Source organism: Diachasma alloeum, unplaced genomic scaffold (genome assembly GCF_001412515.2).
Source record: "Diachasma alloeum isolate Michigan unplaced genomic scaffold, Dall2.0 Dall_scaffold_00289, whole genome shotgun sequence".
NCBI lineage: Eukaryota > Metazoa > Arthropoda > Insecta > Hymenoptera > Braconidae > Diachasma > Diachasma alloeum.
The window spans coordinates 194,519-211,159 of NW_021680428.1; the positions used below are offsets into that span (position 1 = coordinate 194,519).

Genomic DNA, 16,641 nt, shown 5'->3' on the forward strand with positions numbered 1-16,641 from the left:
TAAAAGGATAAAAAAAAATAGGACTCATCAGCAAAAAAAATGAAAGAAAAGGAATCAATGAAAACAACCAACAAATTGAATCGATTCACACACGGGTTTATTGCATTCCATGTTTTATTAATTTTCCCCCCTCCACAGAAAATTCAAAACGTCAACTCCATCCTCACCCCAATGTCTCCTTACACATTCCCCTTAGCCCTATAATAATTATAATAATTATTATCGTACTTTATTTACAGAAGAGGTAACATAATGTTTAATTAAACGTTAATTGCGATAATATTTATAATAAATTATGATTACACTGCGCAATTTTTCTCATCTCAACTACCGAACTAACTTCATCTACTTGCACTGCTAAAATCGACTACATGTTTTCTTCCATTATTTATTTATTTTATTATTTGTTTGCTGTTGTTTATTTTATTTTTTTTCTCTCATTTTTCTTGTGTTTATCGGCTACTAGCTCTAGTTGCAACTATTACACATCGGCTAAGTGTCTATCTACTTCATTCGCATTTTTTTTTTCTTTCATATTATTCTGTCTCTTCAGAAATTCTTTTTCTCTGAGCATTTTTCCATCCATTCTCATGCTCTTTTACGAATATTCTTTTTCCCCTTCATCACACGCACATACACCCACACACATGCACGAAAAGAAGAGACTTATCATAATGTCCCGTGTTTGCCTTCTCATCATTTTTTTTTTGTATTTTCTTTTTTTGGAAAACGTAGAAAAAAACGAACACGAGTCAGCGCCAGCGACTCGTTCCTCTTCTTTTTGGCTTTTTTAATGCCCCAGTGAGAACAATGAAGAAAAAGCTGTACAATGCGCAGCCCATTACCTCCGAGATCAAGAGGCACTGCGAAGTCTCTTAGATTTTTTTTACCTTTCGTTTCGAGTTTTTTTTTTGTTTAATTAAACAGTTGTTTCACTCGCTTGACGCTCAACTTTCTAGAGTACGTAAAAAATAATCGCGGGTCTAGGCTAGTTCTACGTCTAAAAAGCAGAATTAGGGTGTTCTGTTGGGTTCTTGCTCAATTATTGAATTTTTTTTTGGGTTTTTTAATTTTCGATTTGAGACAGGCATTCCTCTGGTTGTTAATTTGCACTCGAAATGGACTTCGGGGGATGCTAGAGGAGTCCTTTGGGGAATCTTTTAAGGGCCAGGGAATTATTACTACAGGAGAGAGGTGGTGAAACGTGAAGAGCTGATTTTTCACGTTTTGTTGAGTGGAGAGTTATCCTGGGAATGAGTGGTGAGAGAAAATTTCAAGAGACTTTTTTTTATAGAGACTTTTCTCAGCTGCAAAAAATATCTCTCGACATTTTCGTCTAGAATCATGCAATGCACTCTGCTAATGTGAACAATCTCCCATTACGATTTACCCCTTGACATCTGTTTATTTTTTCGTAATCCATTTCGTGTGTATTTTCCTAATGAATAATTTTTTCATTAATTTAGCCAATTATCGTATGAACCGTCAGTTCACTCTTAAATTCTATTCTGCTTTATTCTGTATTCACCCCTCCGTGATGTATTTATAAATGTATAATTTGTGTCATTCAACTATCCATCTCGAATCACGATCATTATCACCATTGAAACATTATTAAAAAAGGCAGAAGTAAAAAATCTTTAGAAAATATTTCAGAGAAAGAATATTATTAGAATGAAGTTATAACAAAAGAAAAAGATTACAAACATAAAATTTCATCATTATCTCCTAGTTCTCAATAATCCAGGAATTCAATTCAAACAAGCCATTCCACAAAAATAGTTCGATAATTATTGCTAGTGGCAAAAAAAATAAATTCCTCATTCCCCACAATTACATAATAAATTAACATACAGTAATATTCATATTTTTGGACATCGGGTGAATTTCATCGATATGAAGAAGTACAAATTCAACTGTTTTATTTTGTCTATACCCTGTCCATTGAGTGGATCAAGTGTTGGAGCACACGAATATCAAGCGACATTTCCATAAAACCAAAGTCCATAAAAAAAATCATAAAATTCCCAGGCTTACTTATTCGAACCTCATAAAATTCTCAAAATTCTTCAGACAAATTTCGCACTCTCTCCCTCTCACTTCGCACACACACACATCCATACAAACAAACTAGTTTAAACCTCGTGTGCAATGCAATTATCAATAATTATTTCATTTAATATTTATATACTCAATTAGCCATATTATTACTTTATTATAATTAGTATTACAAAAGCTTGATTATTTGGATCGGACTGTAGCAATATATTCACATAACTATTCATTTCAGTGGAAAATAAAAATTCAACGGTTTTACAAATTACAATTTGCACGAATTCACCTCCTCGATGTGTCACAAGAATTTTCATTTATTTGAATACTCGACACAATCGCCAGTTATTTTTTTCACTCTTAGCTACATTTTTCAATCTATAACAAATAGAATTTATTCATGACAGACTAAATGTACAATGGGCCACTGGTGGGCCCTTGAAACTTAGATCAATTCAATTTAAAAAAATTCACAACGATAATTTCATTAATTCTCCACTTTATCCAAATCGATTTGTTCTCTCTGCACTGTACATTCTTGGGGCAGTCGCAATAAATTATTTGTGGAAAGGAAATTGGTAATTATCGAACCGCTTTGTCGAGCAACACAGAAGTGAAGAGATTGAAACAGAATTAGTTGATTTCATTTTGGAGGAAAAAAAAAATTCGTATCATTTTTCACTTGAAAAAATGTCTTGAGAATGAAGAAAAACCATTGAATTTCACTCTTTCAAAAAAACTGAACTGCTGTTCTCGAAAATGAAATTAACTCATTCAATTTCCAACTATTTTTTCCAGTCGACTGCCAATTCCTCATTCAAAACTCTAAAATTTTAACTATTTTTGAATGGTGAAGCATGATTGTCCGAAATATTCGAGCAACAATAAATCCAGTGACAATAAATCGTCCCCAAGTGGACTACTCCCATAACGATATGAAAATAGAGGCAAAAAGGGGTAAAAAAACACTGTGAATGATGTGCTCGTGTTTGCCAGGCATAAAGGAGACATACGGGCCATGCAATTCCCATGAAAAGCTCTCAAAATAGGATAAAAATGTGTACAATCAAACTCCAGAAAAAACAAATACTCTAAAACATGAATTTGTTTTTTGTTGCTCGACCTCTCGATTTTTTTTTCTAGATTACAAAAGAAAAACAAATTCGGGCGGAATAAGATTTCAATTAGTAATTAGAGTGAAATTTTTGGGAACAATATTTCGTTTCTTCCAGGAAACGTAACATTTGACACATCCGGCGTGTCTACCGTGATCCAGCAACAGTATCGACTGATGACTGGGGTGTTGCTGATGGATTATGGCTTGTCTCATACTCCATGACCTCTTGATAAATTAATTCCTTCCATTGATCCACTGTGTGCTCTCGTTCGTCCACACTGTGATCGTAGGGGCCTGGTGCAGGCTAAAAAGGGGAGAATGGAATGAATAAATAATTATCTTCGTCTGGAATTTTTACATTTTCGCTCGATGCGAATGAGTTAAAAATTTGCCACTAAAATTTCTTGGAGACTGTCCATGAAAATACAATTCAATTTTTAACACCACAGGGATTGAGAGGAGACAGGGACATTTTTTTGGAAGTAGAATCGAGAGCAACAAAAAATCTTGATGAGAACATTTTCTCATCTGTCTTGAATTGGAAGAAAACCCAATTAAATCACCAATACTCACAGCATTAACTTCGCCCTCGTCGTACCACACATTGATATAATTATGCAGCAAGGCATCATCGACCGAGATACGTCGTTCAGGATCGATCACCAGCATGCGCGACAGTAAATCCCTCGCTTGACTCGCTGCAACCGATAATAATAACAGTGTTACTTGAAATTACACGGTGACACGGTGAATGCCACAATGAAGAGTTTATTCATCTAGATTCACCTTTCAGTCTATTGTGCTCCGAGGAGTCTGTGGGAAAGAGAATATCCGGGAATAGCCTCTCGAAGGGATAACCCATGTATCGAGGCCTATTTTCCACGTAGTTTCGTACTGTTGGCTGCAATCGTTGCATGAATTCTTGTGCTGGTGTTCCAAGTTGTTCTAATCGAGAAATAAAATCAACTGCTGATTCGATTGGAAATTAAATGAATATTTTCTATTTTATTCCATTAAAAAATTCATTTCGAATGGTATTTTTTGGACGATTTATCACAAATATTTGTGTTTCGTGCGATTGGTACCCACCGATAATTTTATTCCACTGATCAATATGATCAGTACCAGGAAAGAGTACTCCACCCCTTATCATCTCGCCCATTATACATCCGACTGACCAAATGTCTACATTCTCCTTGTATCCCATACCAAGAATGACCTCAGGTGCTCTGTAATAGCGTGTGACAACGTACGGGGTCATCATAAATGTCGTACCAGCGGTCCTTGCCAAGCCGAAATCCAATATCTTGAGAGTGCAGTCCGACTTGACGACGATATTACTTGGCTTCAAGTCCTATTCAATGGATTTTTGAATAAGAAAATGAGGGAGGAGTGAATAATTTTGATATTGGATTGGACGATGAATGGATACGTGAAGCATTGAATACTCACTCTATGAATGATGCCGGCTGAATGGAGATGCTTTATGCCGCAGAGCATCTGATACAGGAGATAGGACATGCGCTCGTGGTCGAGGTCCATTTGAATGACTTGGCACAGATTGGCGTCCATCAGCTCCATCACCAAATAGACGTCTTGAAACTCGTCGAGGGATCGTTGGGGAGTAAATGCATTTAACAGACCGATTATCTAGGGGAGAAATATGCAAGAGGAATTTTTTTTAAAGCACTACGTCAAGAGTGAAATCACTTATTATGAGGACAATTTACTGTTTAAAAAAATATAAAAAATCGACATTACTCGTCGTTTATTACTGAATACTCTGAAGAATACTTGTCCACATAGTGAAATATGAAAATGCCATCTGAATGGAACAGTAGTATGAAAATGCAGGCAAACTCACATTTTTATGATTCACAAGTTTCATGAGTTTGAATTCCCTGTACGCCCTTTTGGCGTGCGTAACGTTTTGAAATGGCCTGGAGAGCTTCTTGATGGCGACATTTTGTGCAGTAACAGTGTCATAGGCAGCGCTAATAAACAAAACAATGGAGTAATAAACATTATTACCACGAAACTCGGAAAATGAGAGGCTGAATAGTAAAACACGGTGACTTCAGTCAACTTGAGCTCAACATTTCTCATTTATTTCGACTTTCCCGGCGTTACAATCAAATTATCAATACCTCGAGTAAAAAAATGAAACCGGATATGAAAGAGATGAGAATTACCAGACAATTCCCTGTGCGCCAGAGCCAATGGGCTTGAGATTCTGGTATCGCTTGAGGATGGTGAACTTTGTGTCCCCGACCTCGACCGTGTAAAACATGGCGGACAGCCGGGTTGTCATGTCAGGCCCGAGGTAAGGCATGCGCCTCGGTCCACGCTTATCCTCAGCCTCCACCTGTGACTCCAAACTGGAGGCCAACTCCTGGTGGCAGCTACGAAGTGGACTTACGCTTTTAGCCACTTTGAGGCTTCACTGATTTAATTCTAAAAACAGCGGAATCAACTCAATTCCCGAGTTATTTTTCCTCGAGCTTGTACTTCTTCAATGCTCTTTTGCTCCAGCTCACTTGGGGTCAACCTAAGTGGGGATTAGTGAGCACTTGTGAGTTACCCTGATTGCTGGAATTGTCTGGAAAGAAAAAAATTGAGAGTAACGGCTTCATTAGTTTAATGGCTCAATTATTTTTTCCCTGATGAAAAAAGTTTTACATTTTAGGGAAAGCGGACTTGTGCAATTTTGTGGGCAAGTTTCTTCTATTTTTCATGTTGAGTTGGCATTTTAAAGTTTTTTCTTCGCCTCTAGAGGGCTAGGAAGCGTCAAGGGGGGAAAGGTCGGGCAATTAAGGGTCAAGCTCATGATAAGTTCATCCATCTCCCCCCACATATGCTCCAGACCTCATCAAAAACGCGTAATAATCGTCTCTCTGTTTCCCCCAAACTCGTGCATTTTCCATGTGAATCTCTTTCGGATCCCCTCAAAAACCGGAATCATCGTGATGACTAGAAAAAAAACCCCTGAATGCATGTCGCATTAGACTAAAGAATGCATTCACTCCGCTGAATGCGAAATCCTGCGATGAAAGTATAAACGCGAGGGTGCTCGGGGTAACCAAGAAGTTGTAACAGGGAAGAACTGGGTCACACACAATTTCCCTCATTTTTTTTTCTCTCTCTTCCTGGAGGGCAAAAGATCTTTTGGGAAACATCGAATGGAAACCTCGAGACTCCTTACTCTAATGTGGACGGCTGGATCGATAAGGGTAACGACCTGGAGCGAGAAGCAACATCCACGTGTCATTGCTGTTATCTTTCTCTCGTCTCCCTTTATTGCAACGTCATATATCAAATGAATCTCTGGGGTGCGCTTTCACGGAAATTGTTGGAATTGGTTTGGTCTCGTGTCGATTGTTGAGAATCCCAGTGAGGTGGAAGATTTTTCCCTTCATTATTCATGGCATTTCCGTTGAATTGGAGTTATCAACGTGAGATGAAGTGATTTTTCACTATTTTTATTTTATTTTTGAGCTACACTTCAAGATTTAAATTAAGCCCTGATGTGTCGCAATCGTATTATTTGCCTGGGGGACATTTGTAAGACTGAAAAAAAGGAATTAATGAACATTTCACTGCCCGGATAATTCGCGAAAGCTGAATGGATTGAAATAGACTCATCCCATTGAAACCCTCCACTGAGACGTCAACTTGATGTGAAGTACAACAATGTTCTTGAAAGCCCTCTTAATGAGACATGAAATGTTTTCCCCAAATGAACAAGATTAAGCACAACAATAGTCGAAAAAAGATAAAATGTTTAATCACAAAGCCCAAAGTTTTCCATCAACTTGTTATCATTAGGTATAACTAACGAGGCATTCAAGTGCTTCATTTTAACTGAAGATCCAATTAAGAGGAGGGTAGAAGTTGGAAATGAGCTAACCCACACTCGAAAAGTACGAAAACCATCCTCTATATTACCAGTCTCCCTCGAAAACGTAGCAGAGCAGATACGTAAAGCTAGATAAAATGAAAATTTACGTCAGCGAGTGGAGATACAGGGCGTGAAAATGAGAGTTGAGGGGTGGCAAATGCCATGGAAATTTTACGGTACTGGAGACGGAAAACTTTGCGAGACGAAACGATCCTGTTACGGTATCACGTGCGCTTGACTACGAGACAGTCTTCACCTATTGCTCTTTTTTATTTTTTGTTCTTTTAGCGCCCTTTTTTTCTCTTTTTGGTCGGTTTCTGCATACTTTTGCTTCTTTTACACACTCGAATGCCAAGATGCCTTCCTTGACACATTAGTTCGTCTGCAACAACGTTGGATCCTATCCAAAACGCCTAAATTCTCACTTTCTACATTGGAAATGAAAAAAAAAAGTTTTCCTCATTATTTGAATGCTGCATTTTCAGTTTTTTCCGTTTGACCCTTTGCCCCTATAATTCCGCTGTTCCCTACAAAAAAATTGGTGGAATATTCCCGTCACTAAAGCACAAATGTCTCGAAATATCAGAGCTCATATGAAATTGAATTATCGCTTCATCGTCGCAAAAAGTTAAACCTTTAGTCTGATTATATTAATCCCCGCGGGCATAACAAAACCGAATGAGAGAAGCACTTGCCAGCCAATCCATTTAAAATATCAACGAAATACACAATCCCTTTCAGTAAACTCACCATAAATTCACAGCCATGTTGACCATCACGAAAATCCCCCCGAATCCCTGACGATTCCTCGAGCGAATCTGAAATCAGAGAAACAGATAAATTGATCCACCTTACGAATAGGATGAATATAAAAATATAACGGGAAAATGCCGAGTATGATTTTTATGGCAACTTTGGCCAAGATATACGTTAGACTGGATAAGAAGCCAGGGTAGGGGTACACAGGGGGATGAAATTGAAATCGATGAAGCGAGTCGGACGGTGCCTTGAAATATGTGCGAAAAACGAAACGATCGTCTTTAACGGGTGGGACATATATTTCTCCAGCAAATGGCTTTCCCGAGGATTTATCGTTTTCGGAAGATGGTGACAGCTGACTTTCGTCAATCCACTGGAGATTAACAGGATTCTGAGTTGAGTAAACGATCATTTTATAGTTGAGAGAACGACATAATGAGGATATAACAGGAATCCCTTGTCAACGGAGAAAATAGAATTTGAGGATTGATGGACAAAGGATTGGGCATTCTTCACTGAAGACTCTCTGAACTGAAGGGGAGAATAATACACGAAAAAACATTGAATTCTTCACACATATTTCATATAAATAATGTATAACATGTGGGTAATAGATATGGACTGTGTGTCAAGGATGCCTAACATATTTGAAGTACGTTTGGGAGACGTATGAAGTCCTAAAGGTGTTATCTCTCCGGAATAAAAATTCCCGTCATCGCCCTCTTGAAGGTCACATGCAAAAAGAGACGATGAAGAATTTCCCCGGAGAGAGGTATGTCAAGCCAAGCAATAAGAGCAAAAAGTGCTGTTTTGGACTGATGTTCATCGCACGAATATGTTGCTTGTCATGATGATGGTTAATCTTCTGCAACTGTCGTGTGAGAATTCCGACCTGAGTACTCCTTTCAGTATCAAAAGTTGTGCGAGAATGGATTGCCCATGCCATCAAACATCTCAGGAATCTAAAAAAACGTACTCCAAAATGTAGACATTCGCGGGGAAAAATCGAGATTCTTCTTGTTTATCATATTTTCTCCTGTTATCAGTTGTGACAGGACGGATGCATCCGGTCAACACTGAAATATTACATATCACAAAGTTCTGGGCTATTCTAGACACATCACAATGCACATCTCAACTTATTTTCGTCTCGCATTCTGAGCATTCTATTCGGGGTTGAATGAAAACCTCACGGCAATTCATCGTTAGAAATTATTTCGAGGAATTATTTGCTGTCGAATCAATGCTCTCCGTAAAAACTTGGGATTAAAAAGCGATTATAACGTCAGCCATCGCCATTAAAATGATATTACATCATTAAAATCTCCATAACGCACATTACAGAATGAATTAAATAACAACTCCCCTCGCTATCTCCCCAAATACATCATGTTTCAGACAGTGTACGCGGTTTCGGGGTGATAAATCTTTCAGGAAGTCAGGGAAACGTCGCGTGCTTGCCGGAAACCTAACGGCAGTGTTTCTTCCCCGTCTTTATCTATTTTCATTTCCATTTGATATTTTTCCTTTTGCAAATTTCTTTTTTTTTTTTCAACTCTACGTCGTCGAGGCAATTCCGTCCTCCTCGAGGGCGTATTTCAGTGGAGCTTTGACGTTTACTCAGTGCACTCCAGATATTTTATTTCTCTTTAACTTTTGAAGGAGAGTGGCAACGAGCGGATAAATCTCACCATAGCTAATCTTAATTAACCGCGTTCCCCGGGTATAATTAATAATCCAGAGTGTGTTTGCGGACAATTTTTTAAACATTGATTGACGGAATTTGTAGGTGCATTCTTGGAGCTCTGGAGGGAAGTTCGTCAATGGGTTTTGTTGGATATCATCCCAGTTTACTATGTGTGATATTGTGTGGGGTTTTCAGTGCAGTTTTGGAATTGTTTGAATGAGAATAGTTTCATCTAAATTACTGCTTCCACAATTTATGGACTGCGCTCTAGTTAACTGAGGCTTGAGGCAAAGAATAGGCAGACAAAACACTTCCGAGAGGCAATCCCAAATGAGCAATCTCCCATATATCCAAAACGGTCGAGTGAAATTTCAGAATTTTTTTCTCGTGTTCAAGTTATTTTTTATTTAACTTTAAAATGAAACCCGATGCATCGAAATGAGCTTGCTGCTCATATCGTGAAATGAGTTTTCATGATATCTTCCAACCTTCGGAGAGAATTGGCATTGAAGTGAGAACAATAATCTCGATGCGATCCACAAGCCCCTGGGGAACACTCCATTGAACACACTCCTCCAATTGAATACCCCGAGAATTTCATTAAAATATTATTTAGTCTTGTCCAAGAGTAGACCATGGCCTTTCAGAAAAATTTAAGCCATCCACGTAGCGCATTGGCACGCGTGACGTGAATATTAAGCACTCCTGCGCGTGCCTATTCCGCTCAATGTGTAGCAATCCATAATTTATTTATCAAACATACACAACGGCCCCTAGATGTTATAGCAATGGGAGATGCACGAGCAATCGATTTCCGAGTTGATAGAGTGCACGCAGTCGACATACCACGGCAGGACCAATTTTTTAATCCACCTCATTTTTCACATACACTGGTTTTTTGTTTACGACTGGCGTGTGGAGCTGTAGCTGCACGCTACAGTGCCGCAAATTCCCGTGTTTTTATCTTCTGTTTGTAGTAAAAAAAAAAAAAAAAATCTTCAATGCTCGCTTTGAAGCCGGAAATTCATCAATTCAACGAGCGAGACGAGTTGGCAGAACTTTGGGTTTAGTTTTGGAGAGATATTTTCGTCATTTCAGAGATGAAAATTCAATAAAAAATACGAGTTGAAAATCAAACGAAGGGGAATCGATGGGCATGCATCATGCAGACTGGCACACATGCACTGATAGTCATGAGAGCCCAGGCGACTTCCCCACGCGTCATTTCCTTTTTATTTTCACGTATTGGAATTCAATACTTGATATGCTCCCTCGTCATTCGTTGCGAGTCCTGCTCGGAATTTATTATATCCCAATCCTGAGGCCACAAGAAAGTAGAAACAGGTGAATATTCCAGAAAAATAAAGGAACGGGTATTTCCTCGGGAGAAAATAATTCCAAATGCGTGATAAATTAACAGTAATTGCCTCGATTTGCGGGAAAATACCAGAAAGCATAAAAGTCATTTTGCAGAGAATCGTAAATTGGCGGATAGTGTCCACATTCTGAGAATATACTTTATGATACGTCAACAGTGAAGTTTAGCACCTCAACTCGGGATGAGTTATCGTTGGTATTAACAGCACTTGTATCTCACCAAAAACCATAACACTTACTCTACATTTTCTACTTAGAAACAACGATATGACACCGTTAATGCAGATGAGATTATAACTAACATGCAAACTTGAAGATTTGGAGCGTTCTACGCTGTCATTTGAATGCCGGGGCGTTTAATCAGCGATGATTTAACAAGATTTTGATTCAAAGCTTTCATGCTGTCAGATATGCCACGAGACAGGTCTTTTCATTTTTAATTTTTCTCCTGAAACAATTACGGAAAAAAGTCAAATTGGGGTAATTTCATTTTACGACCGAACGAGCGAAATAAAATGATAAATCTGCCAGGATTTGACAGTTGTGAGGAGCATGAGGGTTCCCTTGCAAATGGCTGACAATATCCATACATTATATTGCACGTATGTACAACTCCCCTTTATTCCAAGTCCTAAATAACTCCGACGAGACGAGCATTTCCTGGGGGTGTCAAACGTATTCATTCAGCAAATGTTTTGGCACGCGTTAAATTTGAAATTGTCCTTGTAATGAGTGATTCTGAGGGCAAAAAGTTTTGTCCTCTCTGCATTAACCCCCAGAATCACTAATTTTAGGGGAAAATTGGGCACTTTGGCTTCCGGTGAAAAAAATTTTTTTTTTTATTTCTGCATTTCTGGGGCAAGTGAGGGGCGCAGTGGCATTAGGCGGGTCAGAAAATGCAGAATCGCCGTTCACCCGATGGAAAAATTCGATTTTGGCGAAAGTCGACTTTCCCCCCGAAAAAAGCCTAAATATGGCACTTTGGCTCCGGGTGAAAAAAAAAAAAAATTATTTCTGCATTTCCGGGGCAAGTGAGGAGCGCAGTGGCGTTAGGCGGGTCAGAAAATACAGAATCGCCGTTCACCCGGCGGAAAAATTCGATTTTGTCGACAGTCGACTTTCCCCTGAAAAATCCAAGATGACACTTTGGCCCCAGGTAAAAAAAAAATTATTTCGACATTTCTATTCTCGAATAAGCCTTGACGTACTGAGCCTCAATACTCAAAGCCTGTGCTAGGCCTGAATTGAACCTCGGCAATGGCTCCTTGAATCGCCCTCATTTCAGGCTCGAGTGAACGGTGAAATCAAGCCCGTCCCAGGCCTGAGTGACTGACCCTCGGAAAACCTAGGCTCGCCCAGGCTTGTTTCCATCGTCAGGCTATGTGATTCCTACCGGGAGGCGAATGGGCGACAATATCCAGCCATTATATTGCACGCATGTACAACTCCCCTTTGTTTCAACTCCTAAATAACTCTCGATGACGCAGGAGACCTTGACGAGACAAGGTTTTCCTGAGGGTGTCGAACATATTCATTTGATTGGAGTGTCCCTGTCCCTTTGACTCTCCACCATGCACTTGACTTCCCTCGACTCCTTCTAAATCAACCCTATAATAAAAATACTCACGCACGTATAAACCAAAATGGAGAGAAAAAAAACGGAACTGCAGACCAGAGGGAAGGGAAAAAAATGAAAACTTCTGAAAGCTCTTGAAAGGATTCATGGGAGGAGTTTGAACGGGGGCTTAAAGGAAGAAACAATATCACGCGAGAGAGGATTGAAAAGGCCCACTGGGTTTTCGTTGTTATATATCTAACATGACGATACCGTGTTGTACATGAACGCTTGGGGGATTGCATTGTTGTATCAGTGAGTGGAGTCTGTTGGATTGCAAGAGGCTTTTCAACGTTGGATGATGGCTTACGAGCCGAATGGCCCGTGCGATATAAGATCAGTCTCTACTTTATTTTCTTTATTCCAAGAAATGTACTCTCAAAGAACGGCTCTCTTTTGTCTGAGTACATGGAGGGAGTTATGTACTCATTGCCAGCTACTGTTTGTGACTCTGGAGAGAGCACATCTTCCTAATTGGACTCAATTCAATGGATTAAATATTGCCAACAATTTGCGAAAATGAATATTTGTGCCATTCAGAGAGCCTCTCCCATTGGACTTTTCTTCAAAAGGGAAAAAAATTCTCAACTGTCTCCCCTAAACCATCATAATTCGATTCAATACTCGTCTGTTATTGCGTTACATTTCTCATCGGATTCGTCAACATAAGTTAATCTTTAATAAGATGATGGGATTTGTAGGGATTCCGGGTGAGTTAAAAAGACAGGCAAATCCCCAGTGAAGAATTTTCACCATCAACAAGCCAAGCGAGGAGGATAATTTGATCGAGTAGTTTGGTAGACGTGCTGTTGATTAGATTTACTGACCCCTCTTCATTGTCCACACCGAGAATTCCAAAAGTTGTTGTGTGTATTCAGCCCATTGTCGTGGCTAAAGCCTCATTGGTTAGCCCTGAATTGCCCCCCCCCCCTCTCTCCTCTCCCAATTGCCATGAATAACTTTGGTATTGAAGGTCTTAAGAACCGAACTGTCGAACCGCAATCTCTATTTTGGATTCAATTGAGGGGATTTAGTTGCGGACTTGTGCTTTCTGATTTTATGCGGGTAAACGGCGTTGCTTGGACTCGGATTTATCGGGACAAGATGCGGGAGAGGCATTTTGTCAATCCTCTGAGAGACTTTGAGAAAAAGTCAAAGAGCATTCGGTTGGACCAGTCGGATTATTTAGTTCGGACTAATGTCAGTGGCAGAAAATTTGTCTTTTCTCAATGCATGCAGTCATGATATTGAGTGGAAGGAGATACTGAAGTCATCAATCGTCAATCTTCAGTAAAACAACTTCCAGGAAGAAGTGAAACAGCACGTTTCAAGAAAATTTAACCCCAAAGTTGATGACTCCACCCTGATCATCATGTTTCCCTCTCTTTGATCGTCCACAGAATAACTAAAACGTAAAAACACTCCACCCCGGTGGGATATCAGTCATGATTTGCACGCTGAAGCAGTTACGAGTGAGGGAACGAGCCTGCAGGGACAATTCAACGTTAAGTTCCAGTATCTTCTTCATCCTTATGTTGTTCCTCTCCATTCCCCCCTCACAACTTTCTCATTTTGTTATACAGTATATGAAGGGAGTCGATATTGCGCAATGCCCGGTTTACCACCCTTACTCAGGACTGAGTGGGGTATGAGATACCTAACACAAGAGATTGCCTATATTGATAACAACTCCGCCTTCTACTGTACAACCCTTGGAAGTTCTCTCTGTATATTCGGTTGACGCCCAAACGATTTCGCAATTGACGATTTTCTGGATGGAGAGGGGTGGCAAATGCTGAGCTTTCGAGGAGAAAAATGAATGTTATTGGTTTCAGTTATTGCCTTTATCCAGTTTCATTTTGATTTTCAACTTTTTTCTTGATGGATTTATTTCCTCGATGGTGGAGTACATTTTTCGGTGGATTAGGTTCCCTGAAAAATGTTGGGGTAGTGGAAAACACGAATGAATACAAATGAGGGGATGGATCAAAGGAAGAATTTTCTTGAAGAAATAATTTTAAACTTTTTACAAGTCAATTATGCGCATCTTGAGAGTGAATTATTTTAGACAAAAATGTCAGAGGATATTTTCTGTGGGAAATTTTTCCCTCTGCAAAAAATATTTAATGATATTTTGCTCGAAAACTACTCGTCTTCGAGATAAATGTGGAATTGTAAAGAATGTTCCCTCACTAGGCTGCTGATACCAATATCTTCATTCCGTTCAATCCCTCCATCATCGCGAGCGCATAAATTCATTACCCCACAATGGCACTCTACGATAATCAATTCTAATGACACAATACGAGTCACCATAATGATCCACGCAACACGTCCTCGATTGTAAAACACTTTCGTTAATATTTGGCAGGCGTTCAAGGACTCTATTACCCAAGTAATCCTTCCAACTTGCATGGTTGATGTACTATATCATTGACAGCATGGGTGCATTGCAATAGTGTTTGACTGTTAGATACTCCGTCGTCCGTAAACAGTGTCACGTCACTAATGCTGATGACAGTCTCATCACGTATCCAAACCAATGTCGATGTTTGAGCCTCGAGATTGGTATATAAGCGACGGTGGATATACAGGTGGCATCAATTGTCTCAACGAGTCAGTGAACAGTATCAAGTTCTCAGAGCCACCAAAAAAATCAACATGAAATTCTTCGCTGTGAGTACATCAAATTTAATCATGTTGAGGAGACGCGACGCGGTAGTGAATAGTGAATTATCTCGATAACAAGTGGTTTTACGGGAGTCTTGTTATATTTTGCTCTGAAATCTCTCATTATTGAGATAATTCCATATTTCAATTGTTTCATTTGCACTTGACGAACGTCAAAGGAATTTTTCGACGCTTTAAAATTTATCCTGATAAATTCAAACCGCATCATTAAATCCGAAGATATCAAACGATTTTCCCGAGACAAAATTCACACTCGAAAACCATCAGAATCCCCCGGAAATCGATAATTCCACGAGCCCTAAAATCTGCATAATCTCGCCAGGTTGCCCTCCTGCTGATTGGCTTGGCGGCTGTAACCCTCTCGAAGCCAACAGAAGCCGAGTCCCTGGAGCCAGCAAAGGCAGAATCAAGCCCTCAGGAGACACCGGTAGTACCTCGTGACAAGCGTGGCCTCTTGTTCGGTGCTGCATACACAGCCCCTGTGGCATACACCGCTGCATACACAGCACCAGTCGCCTACACCTCGGCCTACAGCTACCCCTACGCCTACTCTGCTTACCCCTATTACGCGTCTGCCTATAGCGCCCCCTACTACTTGGCCTAGATTCCAACAATTCGTTCTTTTTCTCACTCGCTTCGTACTATTTCAACAATGGGGTATTGACTGACTTCTTCGTCCAATATATTCGCCCCCTCTTGTACATCTCTCCGGTTCTCAACATTTTCTCTGTCACACACCAACATCCCAACTGTACGGAACTGCACGTCAGTATGAACGAGTGAGGAAGCCCGACTCAATTGACTTATCGATTTATCTACACGCGCGCATTGTCATGGATTTATTCGCAATTTGTTGTTTTTTTTCTTCTTTTGTGAACACTTCTTTTTTTGGTTCATTCGAAGAGTAAATAAAGACAGTGTCGATGGCATTTTGATGTTTTTATTTATGGAGTTTGACATAAAAGACCCCGTTTTTCCCTGTTATTTTTAGACACAAAGCTGTTAAAGTCCAGAATTTTTTTTACAGGCCATACACGCATCTTATTAGATGGCGATTTCTCCGATACTGAATGGTTCTGGGAAAAAATGTCATAAAACATTTTTTGTCGTAAATTTTGTCCTCTGCAAAACAAAATTTATGACATTTTGCTCTCAAACCACTTGTTTTCGAGATAAACGCGAAAATGTAGAAGATATTGGTCAATTTGTTTTTCTCTTTTTTTTTATTGTCAATAGCTGTTTTTTTATTCATTCGAAGGGTAAATAAAGATACCCAGTGTTCAATTGAGATCCTTTTTATCCAATTATTATCAGATACAAAGGGAAGAACGGGTAGTTTTTTTTTTGTTTTCAATTTCATTTTAATTTCATTTTAAAGTCTTTAGAATTTTTTTTTAACGATCTTGATTTGTAAAGTTATCCGAAGGTAATACCTCGTTGAGTAA

General features: G+C 39.4%; 2 protein-coding genes across 7 annotated transcripts in view; one reads left to right on the top strand and one right to left on the bottom strand.

Annotated features, from left to right (window-relative positions):
• Positions 1–75: 75 nt before the first annotated feature.
• LOC107038916 (stress-activated protein kinase JNK) overlaps positions 76–16,641 on the bottom strand; it is a 28,206-nt gene continuing 11,640 nt past the window's right edge. For all 6 annotated transcript variants that reach the window (XM_015258271.1, XM_015258267.1, XM_015258268.1 and 3 more), the window contains 8 exons: positions 7,818–7,885; positions 5,362–5,768; positions 5,034–5,163; positions 4,622–4,819; positions 4,259–4,523; positions 3,956–4,114; positions 3,743–3,867; positions 76–3,473 (listed from right to left, as the gene is read on the bottom strand). In XM_015258271.1, coding sequence (XP_015113757.1) covers positions 3,315–3,473; positions 3,743–3,867; positions 3,956–4,114; positions 4,259–4,523; positions 4,622–4,819; positions 5,034–5,163; positions 5,362–5,501 — 1,176 coding nt within the window. In that variant the 5' untranslated portion in view covers positions 5,502–5,768; positions 7,818–7,885 and the 3' untranslated portion in view covers positions 76–3,314. The remainder of the gene's footprint in view (positions 3,474–3,742; positions 3,868–3,955; positions 4,115–4,258; positions 4,524–4,621; positions 4,820–5,033; positions 5,164–5,361; positions 5,769–7,817; positions 7,886–16,641) is intronic.
• On the top strand, positions 15,107–16,125 carry LOC107038919. The gene is made up of 2 exons (XM_015258273.1): positions 15,107–15,181; positions 15,519–16,125. Exons 1-2 carry the CDS (start codon positions 15,167–15,169, stop codon positions 15,798–15,800), a joined length of 297 nt encoding a protein of 98 aa, XP_015113759.1. The 5' UTR covers positions 15,107–15,166; the 3' UTR covers positions 15,801–16,125.